At 32.9% G+C, this 11,095-nt stretch overlaps 2 protein-coding genes across 2 annotated transcripts; both read left to right on the top strand.

Annotated features, from left to right (window-relative positions):
* Nucleotides 1-1,267: 1,267 nt before the first annotated feature.
* LOC119633035 (zinc carboxypeptidase-like) lies at nt 1,268-2,091 on the top strand. Its single transcript, XM_038026226.1, has 4 exons — nt 1,268-1,339; nt 1,414-1,483; nt 1,539-1,832; nt 1,922-2,091. Exons 1-4 carry the CDS (start codon nt 1,268-1,270, stop codon nt 2,089-2,091), a joined length of 606 nt encoding a protein of 201 aa, XP_037882154.1.
* Nucleotides 2,092-2,600: 509 nt separating this feature from the next.
* LOC119633036 (zinc carboxypeptidase-like) lies at nt 2,601-3,946 on the top strand. The gene is made up of 5 exons (XM_038026227.1): nt 2,601-2,731; nt 2,805-3,183; nt 3,256-3,343; nt 3,403-3,693; nt 3,750-3,946. The coding sequence occupies exons 1-5, from the start codon at nt 2,601-2,603 to the stop codon at nt 3,944-3,946; spliced, it is 1,086 nt and encodes a 361-aa protein (XP_037882155.1).
* The last annotated feature ends 7,149 nt before the right edge of the window (nt 3,947-11,095 follow it).

The following is an 11,095-nucleotide window of genomic DNA, read 5'->3' on the forward strand; positions in this document are numbered from 1 at the left end:
CTCACAAGAGATGAATATTAAAATTAAAATTTCTATTTTATTAGCTGTCTATGCAAATTTTAAGTAGTGTTCGCTTGCCAAAAATTTTTTTATTTCTAAGGTATGAATAAAACCTACACCAGTTTCTTTATTAAAGGAACAACGGGAATTTTTCATTTCTATGGTATGAATAAAATCTACACCAGTCTGTTTATTAGAAAAACACAAGGAATTTCAAATTTCTGTGGTATGAATAAAACTTGTGAGAGAGTGTTTTGCATCCTATCATGCCTTGCCCTTTCACGACTATTTATAATTCGACGTTTCTTCTCCTTAAAGGAGGGAATTCTCTCTTTCTCTCTCTCTCTTTCTCGTTGATTTAGTGATCACGTTCAACGGCGACTGATTTCACTTACAATCCCCTCAATACAAACTTAAGTAGAGCCAGACAGGAATTTACGCCTATATAACATTAAGCCCATGCTAAACTCTTGAGCCAAAATTAATAATCATTTCGATACTCTAAAATGCGAAATCGGTGAGATTGCTGAAATATTTTTTTTTCACTGACACCTTCTACAAATGCATAATGTTTCCACGTGGAATAGTAGTCTTTGCTTCACAACTTTTGATTCTCAAATATTAGTTATCATTGCTTTGTAATTGTTGATATATATATATATATATATATATATACATATATATATATGCTTTTCTTATTAATAAAATTCACTTTTTCATATAGAAAAATGCAAATTTTCAACCATTAGTGAACTTACTAATGAAAACGAATACATGTTGTGATATGAAAATTTTTGGTTAATTTTTAGGACAAATAATGGAAAATTCTACGGAAAATTTAGTACTAAATACAAATTGCAACCCTTACGCGCAAATTATGGCCGATAGTAAAAGATCATTGCTCTTAATGTGAGTATGCAGTGATTTGTAAATTAAAATAAAAGTTAAATTTTTTCTTTATAGACGAAATTTATTCCCACAAAAATTCGACTTTCCACTCTTCGACTGGACTACATATCCCAAATTATCTGACATCTATTCTTGGTTAGATCTAATTATTGCCAAACGCTCCGACATTGTTGCGGGTTTCAATATCGGCAATTCGCAGGACGGCCATTTAATAAGGGGCATTAAAATCTCTTTTAAGCCTGGGAATAAAGCAATTTTTATCGAATCAAATATTCATGGTAAAGATGGAATAACATCAACTGCTGCTACTTATCTTATTACGAAATTATTGTTTTCCAAAAATTCCGATGTACGCGACATGGCCGAAAGTATTGATTGGTGGATAATACCAGTTTTGGATGTTGACGGTTTTGTTTATACATATGAAAAGGTAAACGAAATTTTCTGTCATAATTGTAAACATTTTTTTGTACATAGACAGCATAATTCCTTGCCGGTTTATAGAAATCTTCGTGGCTCAAGTCAAATCCCGATTTTTTCGATGCTTGCCGTAGTTCCAATTATTCACGGAAACGTAAGCCTGACACTTTATTCAAAATTTCTTAGATTAACATTCAAATCTTTTCAAGCAACGAAACCCAATCCTCATTTCGATCAATGCAATGGCCCTCAAGTTACATTTGAATCCACGCCAGAAATCGAGCTCTTAAAAAAATTTATTGACACCAACTTACCAAAAGATTATATTAAAATCTATATAGGTTTACATTCGGGGGTGCAAGCTGTACTTACACCATGTAACAATATGGAAGAGTTTCCACCGAATTATAATCAACTTATGTTCGTGGCTAAGGCTTTCGTCGACGCTTTGTTTCCTAGATTCCATACCCAATATAGTTATGGAACCAGCGCAAATATCTTAAGTATGATAAATATTTTTCCAAGACTGATTAGAAAATGAATTTAAATTATCTTTACGAAGACAAAAGAATTTGTTCCCGTGGAAACACAGATTGGGCTTATGCGGAGAAAGGTATACCAATAGCTCTTGGCATTGGATTACCTAAAGATAGAGCAATGCCTTTTCAGTTGCCAAAGCGCGCTATCTTACGTTTAAGCAAAGAACTATTAGATGGTTTCATCGGATTAATTAAGGCTGTTAAAGAGCTCGGGCACATATGAATATAAATCAAGTGTCGAGAAACTGCGATGCAATAATTTCATGTTCACATAGATTCGAAATTCTATTCAATTTTAATAAAAATTTACATAAATTAACGGTATAAAATATGAAAAAAAAAGAAATATGTTTGCAAATACTTACGTAACACCATATGTTAACAGAGTGCTTGTGCTGGGAGATTTCTAGAAGAGAAGTCTTTTGTTTTGTTTAACAAAACCTGCGATATGCAACAGCGAAAGCTAAGTTTGAGTTACGTGATTATCCCACTGTTGTCGGCTCATTGAACACTTAAGAAGAAGAAGAATTATTCTTCTTATTTTTTTTCCTTTTTTTCTGCAAACTGACTCTTTTTTTTTTATTTTCGAATATGAAATGTATAAATAAAAACGAAAAAAGAAATTTCTTAAAAATATAAAGCTGCAAATTTTCTCATCTAAATAAAAGGAGTTCACACTCCACATGCTGCTTAATCGCTATAAAAAAATCGATTCGAGATTTTGTACAGATAATGGCGGGCAATCCATCTCAGGAATCGAAGCAATTCATCGTAGGGACCTTTACAAATGAATTAAGACGGGCGAGGGATTGCCGGCCCGGTGGAGATACAATATCTCATAAGGAGAGATCATTACTTTTAATGTGAATATTCTCAAATCCGATATATAGAAAACTGCATTTTTTACCTTTAAAACCATAAATTTCATCTAACCAGACGAAGCCTGTTTCCAAAGAAGAGACCTATCTATCGAATAATCGATTGGACTTTTTATCCAACATTGTGTGAAATCTATTTTTGGATGGATTTTATCATGGCACAGTATCCTGAAATAGTTACAGGTTTCGACATCGGTCGTTCGTACGAAGGCCGTTTAATACGGGGCGTAAAGCTTTCTTTCAAGCGCGACAGAAAAGCAATTTTTATTGAATCAAATATTCATGCTAGAGAGTGGATAACGTCAGCTGCCTGTACATATTTAATCATGGCGTTATTGTTTTCAAGAGATCCTGATGTGCGCGAGCTGGCCGAAAGTCTTGATTGGTGGATCATACCTGTATTAAATGTTGATGGTTTTGCTTACTCGCACGAGAAGGTAAACAAACCATTACCTTATTTAGCAAGAGGGTCTTTCGTTTAGACATTCATGTTTCTTCGTTGACTATAGGAACGATTGTGGCGTAAATCAAGAAAACCTGCTAGTCCAGATTGTATCGGCACCGACCTAAATCGTAATTTTAATTATAAATGGTCACGTAAGACATTTTTCATTTGAATCTTTGATAATATTTTTAAATGACGGATATTATTGTAGTTAGAAGATGTACCGATCCTCGCTCAAATGTATACAGTGGGCCTCATCCTGAATCTGAGCCAGAAGTTCAACAGCTCATAGAATTTATTAACAATTACATACCAGAGGGTTCTATTAAAATTTATGTAGCATTACATTCGGCCGCTCAAGCAGTACTTGTACCGTGGACCCATACAAAAGTACCGCCTAAAAATTATGATAGCCTGATGTATGTGGCCAAAGCTTTTGTTGAGGCTTTGTATCCCCGATATCACACCAAATATCGCTGCGGAAGCAGCGCTAACATTCTCAGTATGTAAAGTGATTTAAATTCTATGATTTTGATCCTAAACTTTCTAAAAATTAAGAAATGTTTTCTGGGGGCAGCAAAGATTGGGCCTACGCGGTGAAGCATATACCAATAGCTTTCACGATTGAATTACCCGGTAGGGGCAGACCAAAACCTTTTGAGTTACCAGAGAGAGAGATTTTACGCACAAGTGCGGAAATGTTAACAGGTTTTATAGGAATGATCAAAGCTGTTAAGGAACTTGGTTACATTTAAATTGCGTAATAAGCAGCGAAAAAATGCATTCGAATTCGAAGCAGTGTAACAGCGAATTAAAATTCAATGAAATGAAAGTAAAATCAAATAAAATAAAATAAAAACAGGGAATGAGCTTTGTTATGTTTCTATGTATACACCACCAAATAATCAAGTACGTTGTTATTAATTCCCTTTATGAGTACGAGTTTGGTAAAAATTTCAATTGCCATCGACTCTTCCGCGAACGTAATCATAGCTTTTTCATACCCTTTACCGAAGCTTAAGCGATAAACCCACATTTCGATAGCGTTTGGAACATGCATGTATATCCTTGATCACCATCAAATTCTGAGCCGATTTAAGCATGCCCGTATGTCCGGCCGCAAAAATTAACATAACGACTTCAAGCTTGGGAGAAACTGAGAGTTCTTGAAGGGAAATTGGTATTGCGAACCGGCGTTTTAATAATACCTACCATATGGTGGTTTGCAACGAAATGAATTTATCTTAAATTAATTTATCTTAAAAATAGTAAAAGGTTTTCCTTGACCTTTTGACGTGCGCTCGCGAATCACAGCGATTTGAAATCTCCGCTTATGGTTTCTAATTAGAATTGAATTTTAAGAAATTTTAGCCAAAGTTTACATATACCCAACATATACCAATCTAACTCAAATATAAATATGCTGTTACATGTACGTTATTGCTTAGATGGTATCCAACAAACGTGAAATATACGCTTCGCACAAGCAAAAATAAAAGCATTGTTCCAACGCATTGTAAGGCACATTCAATACGAACGTGGCTTTAAGAGAAGCTTTTCAATTATAAATATATATGCAGACTAAATTGTGTGCTTTATGCGAGGATAAAAGATAAATATTGCGGACATAATGATGGCAGGCCTACAGCCACAAAATAAGTGCACAGTATTCAAAATGAAATGTATATTTTATGGGTTTTGTATAGAGTAGCGGCATTTGAATTTTATACATATTATTTCACATTTGATCTTTTAGAAAATAGAAAACGCAGGCATAATCCAAACAAAGCATATTCAGACATGGATTTTTTGGGAAAACAAATCTCCAAAAGTACAAGATAGTTGACACAGTATTTATAATATATATAAAAAAAATTTTTTTTTCCAATAAACGCGGGAATTGTCCCAAATTTTGTATAACATGCAACAAATCTTTTTATGTTTGAAAATGGTTTTAAATTTTTTTTCTTCATTAAAGTTTAAAAACAACATTGTTACCTAAACAGAATATTGTTGGCAATTGAACGCATATTCTAAGGCATAAAGATGTTAGCGTGTACTTACCTTAAATTTGAAGTATATTTGAACATAGCCAATCGTAGATGAATGTTGAGCAAAATATGGCAAACAGAAACTTGCTACTATCTTTAACAACAAATTACTTAAATGCTATACAAAAGAAAACAGTCACGCAATTAAAATACAAAGGGAACAACAACAAAAAGAAAAAAAATCAAAAAAACTATATTCTCAGACTTAATGGGAACAAACGTAAAGTCCACGGAATTCTCTGATTAATAACAACAAATTTTTGCTTATACACACAACCACAAGCAATAACTTTCGTAGGACAAGTGCATGTGCACTGTAGCATACACACGACCACAAACACGGCAGAACAAGGCAAAATATTTCGGATTCAAGAAACCTTTACTTTTATTATGTGCTTTAAAATGATTTCACTTTAATTATTTACGAGGTTCAAATTGGAATTTATCCGCTCAACAACGCAATAGCTGCAAACATTTCCTATTTGACTGTATGGTTGCTTGACACTTTAGCAATTTTTCCAAACGAAATGTTTTCTCTCCGTATACTCTAAACACACTAAAAATATTAAGCAAGAAATTTGCATATTTTGTAAATAAATGTGTTTTACATTTCACAATTTTTTCGAACCAACATTTTTGACCGTCAATTACAAAACGTGAACTTTAGCGAAAAGGATTTACTAATGTGATCTTGACTTAGCATTGCCAGCTTATAAAGTTTATTAATATAATGTATTTTAGTTATACAGTATTATCTCTTGTTATACACTGTCGCAGTGTTGTCTACATCTATTTAGTGTTTCTAATTTAAAAATCGACGAAAGAAAAACGTTTAGGAAATGAAATAAAAAGGCGATGATTAGTAACAGATTTACGTTGTTAAAGATTTCAACAAATTAGTTCCTCGTACAATTATGAGATTTTTTTTATGCATTTGCTTGCATCTGCACAAGAAAGCAAAGGAAAGAAAAGAAACTCTTTATATTCATGAAAGGCTAGATATTTTTGTAACTTGAAATATAGATAACAACGTAATATGATTTTTTTTTATTTTAAAGGTATTTTTATCGAAAATGATTTCATATAAGTAACCACTTCTGGAATTTTATAACGATTGGTCTCCGAGACACCAATTTGAAGCCACTCTTCCACATAAACTTGAGTGTTTGAATAACTCAAAGACGTGGCAAAAGTCTCTCCAAAAAAATGTCTAATAGAATTGTATGGTGCTGTCTTGGTAGCTAGCTCATATTGCAGATATTCTCCCAATAAATGAGTTACACCGCGAGATGGTATCTTATTACGATCATCCATCCGAGTCGAAATCATCGCGCCATAAAAAAACAAAAAATTGTGGTTCTATAGCATTCGTAAGCGGTATTAGGGGTCGCTTTATTCCAAAAGCTAAAGTTTTGCTTACTTATGAAGGCATTTAATAGGAAATCAGCTTCGGCGGTATAAATGATTTTTTCACGAAGTAATAGATGGACTCGATTTGCAACTTAAAGCAGCTCTTTCCAACATAAGCACCCTTATAAAAATATTTCTTGTGGTGCTGAGATAAGGACGTCCAATTGGTTGTCCTCGCTCTTTCTTCTCACTTTAGTCCGCAACATCTACATTTCAGAACGTCGAGCAGGTTTATTTTTTTGATGTATTGCCATATGATTTGAGTTTTTCAAATACCTTACGAACAGTAAGCTCCGCAACTAAATTTTATTGATCATAAATCGAGCGTAATACGCGAAAATTAGCCGGAACACATTAATTATTTTTGTAAATAATTTTAACAATATCTACATAAACGCTTTCAAGCTGTGGATGTTTCCATGGAAACTTGACGAACAAAGTTGAACCCCACTGTAAATTTTGGTAACCTGCAAAAAAAAGACTGGACAGTATGACATTTAAAAAAGTATACAGAACTAATATTACCACAATGTTCAAATTTTATCTCGCTTCCACGGAAAATTATGTTTTCATTGGAACCGTGATAGATCTCCTTCTTCTTTTTGGCTCCAAAAAATAAATATACGTGTTGAGAATTACTACTCTGGACCAAGTTTTATAAAAGGATATTAAAAATTAGACCGTTAGTAAATACATTGGTTTACTATTCGTAACAACATCACCAATTAATTTAGCATATCAAACGTGACCGCAAAAAATGTCTGATCCGATCGAAAATGAGATTGATAAACACACTTTAGATCGGAAGGGTGAATTCAACGTACCAGCAGATATCCAAATTAGATATCTGGTCATTAAAACATTCCCACATACTCTTATGCATTACAAATACAATGCACATCGTATATCATATATTTATAAAAATATATATAAGTAAGAGAATTATATTCGCTCGTGCCCGAACCTTTTATGTCTATTACCGAGATCGTAAAAAGAATGAAAAGGACTAAGTTTTTACATTCTGAACGTTGCAAACGTTTCGGCAAAAGGTATACAAGTATAACTTCCTACATACACATTTAACTCTTTTTTACACGTTATTTTTTTGAACGATTTTGGAATAACACGGTTCACCAATGAGAGCCAATACACTTTTTTGCACGCATTTTTATACACACCATTGAGTGATAAGGAATGTACTCACTTTGTCGTGGTGTTCCCCACTCTCAGAATAAAGGCTCAGAGACACTATAAAGTATATATATTTTTTATCAGCATGAAATTCTGAACATGTCTGCTGGACCGTGCGTCTGCTTAGTATCTGTTGTTGAAATTCTCCTGATCGCAAAATATTTTCACTTCGTATTTTTTAGAAAAATTCTTGCACGCACGTTGTTATCGAAAATGGATCAAATTTGTGAGAGTACAAGCCCGCAGTGAGGCGTGAACTGAAAGCAACTCCCCAAAATAAAGTTGATGAAATACTGTGATCAGAAGTCAGTCGGTTTATGCCCACACATGTGTTGGGGAAATGTGTTAGTTAGAGTTAGGGGATTAATTTTTATTCCTTATATCATATTAAACTATTGCATGTTGTACTTATGGATTGAATTTTCGCACTACACTAATTTTATTTCATTTTTGTAATAAAAATGGATTATGATTTTAAATATGAATTTCATTATTAATTTTTTTGCAATGGCTTTGTGGGAAAACATTTGGAGCCTTTCATTTCATACGATTTTTTAAAATTGTGGCACATATCCCCAAATTTACCATAAGTTGCACACATTTTTACACGATTTTTTTTTGCATGGATTTCTTAGGAAGGCATCTATCATATAAAAAAAAGAGTTGGTTGTAGGTAGCATTCGGAATCATGTGATATTAAATTTTTAACGAGATTTAGTTTTCTTTTTTTCTCCCATGCTATCATTTTAATCAACAAGAGCAAATTAACAAAAAAAGAAATTGAAAATTATTGTCTACTCAGTGTTGGAAAATATAATGAAATAAGCTCACATAATTTATTATAATAATTTTGGGTTGACTACTAAATCGAATCAATATCTTTTATGTATGGCATAAAGGTATACAATTTGTTATGCCTGCTTTCAAATGATAAAAACGCAATCAATAAAAATTCACAAAAGAAAAAAAAAACAAAAAATTGCAGAATTAATATAAATTAATGAATTCATGCAAATAAGAAATAAACCATATTTTTATGATTATTATATTTAAATTTACCCTTTTGCATCTAAACATTCAAGCGTGTTTGTTAACTTTGCTGCTCTTTTTGTATATATGGTAAATATCAGATGTACATACCGTAAACAACTCAGGCTGTCTACAGATCTTTGCATTTCAAAAACCAATGTAATTAGAATATAAAAATTATTTTTACTTGATATTAAAACATCATCAGAGTGATGGTATGAGAGGTCTACTTCAAGGACTGCAAAAGGCACTCAGCAAAACGGCAAGTGTTCTCCAGCAAGAACTCAAAGGCATGTGAACCAGTAAGAATATGTTGCTACAAAAATCGCACATTTGATAACATAAGCCTCTATAAAAACCTACTTTTACCCACTTTTATAGAGAGTGAGATTGCGTAAAATGTTCAAAGCAAGATGTCGGATGCTTACTTGTCCGTGTCACGAAAGTTTAATATTTAGTTTTGGTGACTAGTTTTGGAAAGGTTTATAAGCAAAGCATTTGCTGATGAGAAAGAGAGTTCAAGTATGGCATTCAAAGCAGCCAGCTCAAAGGAGTGACTTGTTGTCACTCTAGTTTCTGTAAACCAGTTCCGGTAAAGAATTTATTTGTAATCAGTTTTCTTGAATATGCTAAATAAAATTTACTCTATTACGAATTTACAATCCATTCGAACGAACCTAACTGTGTGAAATATTTGGGTGCAAATATAAAATCAAAAGAAGACATTGTACGCATCAATCGATTTTAAAATCTAAATACGTCTCCCATGACATGTTATTAGTCGATTTATAGTGACATTTTTCTCTTTGACAGCGATTCTGATTGATTGCATGGTATAAAAAAGTAATAAATTTCAACAAAAAACATCTGAGATAGATTTCAAGTCATTGGTTTGTTTTGTTTGTAACTTGGAGGAACATTTATGACTTTGAAAATGGTCGCCACCTAATTTGCAAAATTAATGCCTTTGTCAAATTCTAAGGGAAAATAAATTTATCCTTCAGATGCATTGAAAATATAAGGGAAGTATTATTGGGATGGTTCAATGGCATATTCAAAGCCTGCTCAAGAGCTCAATCTTTAATAAAAATGTTAACAAAATCAACAATCTCAATACTAGGCAATCGGCGCTTGGATAGCTTGTAGTTCATTTGGAAAAATTGACACAATTTTTAAGAAGATTTTGCAACTATCTTCTTTGTCTCCTTGTCATGTGCCAAAACAACTAAATTTTGCGCAACACCACGTTATACTTAAATGACTAATGGGACGCTTAGTTTGAGTGACAAGAATCGGAAGAGGAGGCCTAGATTTATGTTTACAATTTAGATTAATCAAAAACCACGTCAAAGAAATTGTCAAAAATCGAAACATTTTAACGACCAAGCATATGTCGTTACAAAGATGCATCAGAAAGGTCTAGATTAATAGCAAGGCAATTCCTCTCTTTTCTACTATAACAAATATTAAGTTATTATCTTTCCATCTACGTTGTGTGCACTCTTGATATGGCTTGACATGGAAATCCATTTCCATGTTAGTCGTTCTTGGTAATCATTTATTAAAGTAACTTAGTTAACTGCTTAGAAGGTCACATCTGAAAATACTAACGACGTGAAAGACGATGTTCAAGACTGCTGCACCAACCTAATACTAGGTTCCACTTATTCACTATTTTTTTGAATCATTATTGCTACACTAATTGCTTCTCTTGTCGGAAATGAAATTCTATGAAAAACAAACTTCCATAATACTTCCAGTATTTTACATTTACTTTAATCAGATTATATTCATAATAACTATAAAAAGTTGTTAAAAGGCTACACATAAAAAATCGTTTACGAAACATTGAAGTTATTTGTCATTATATATATATATATATATATAACACTTGTGGTGCAAGGGTATATTAAATTTGTGCGAGTCTATGCAACAACGAGTCGAGATAGGCCCATCTTTTGTTATATCGATTAATTCACAGTTGTTTTCTAAATCGACAAGGGGTCACTTTTTAAATGGCTTTAAACTTGTCTATCTGTCCGTCTTTCTTTCTAGAGGTCTTTCAATCTAGAGCTCGCAATTTTGAGATAGTTTGACGAAATTTCGTCAAACGTACACCGGCACCAGCGATGAATAATTTTTTAAAGTGATTTGACTCGCAAAATTTTTTGATCACTACCCATATAAAGCCTTATTTTGAGAAGTCCTTATATGAGTAATTGC

Source organism: Glossina fuscipes, unplaced genomic scaffold (assembly GCF_014805625.2).
Source record: "Glossina fuscipes isolate IAEA_lab_2018 unplaced genomic scaffold, Yale_Gfus_2 2, whole genome shotgun sequence".
Taxonomy (NCBI): domain Eukaryota; kingdom Metazoa; phylum Arthropoda; class Insecta; order Diptera; family Glossinidae; genus Glossina; species Glossina fuscipes.

Bases quoted from the DNA above. Each gene is read 5' to 3' on its own strand.
- LOC119633035 (XM_038026226.1), top strand. From the start codon at position 1,268: ATGGCCGAAAGTATTGATTGGTGGATAATACCAGTTTTGGATGTTGAC. The intron at 1,484-1,538 runs GTAAGCCTGACA...AATCTTTTCAAG, and splicing joins TTCCAATTATTCACGGAAAC to CAACGAAACCCAATCCTCAT. The intron at 1,833-1,921 runs GTATGATAAATA...GTGGAAACACAG, and splicing joins AACCAGCGCAAATATCTTAA to ATTGGGCTTATGCGGAGAAA.
- LOC119633036 (XM_038026227.1), top strand. From the start codon at position 2,601: ATGGCGGGCAATCCATCTCAGGAATCGAAGCAATTCATCGTAGGGACC. The intron at 3,184-3,255 runs GTAAACAAACCA...CGTTGACTATAG, and splicing joins TTGCTTACTCGCACGAGAAG to GAACGATTGTGGCGTAAATC. The intron at 3,344-3,402 runs GTAAGACATTTT...ATATTATTGTAG, and splicing joins TTTTAATTATAAATGGTCAC to TTAGAAGATGTACCGATCCT.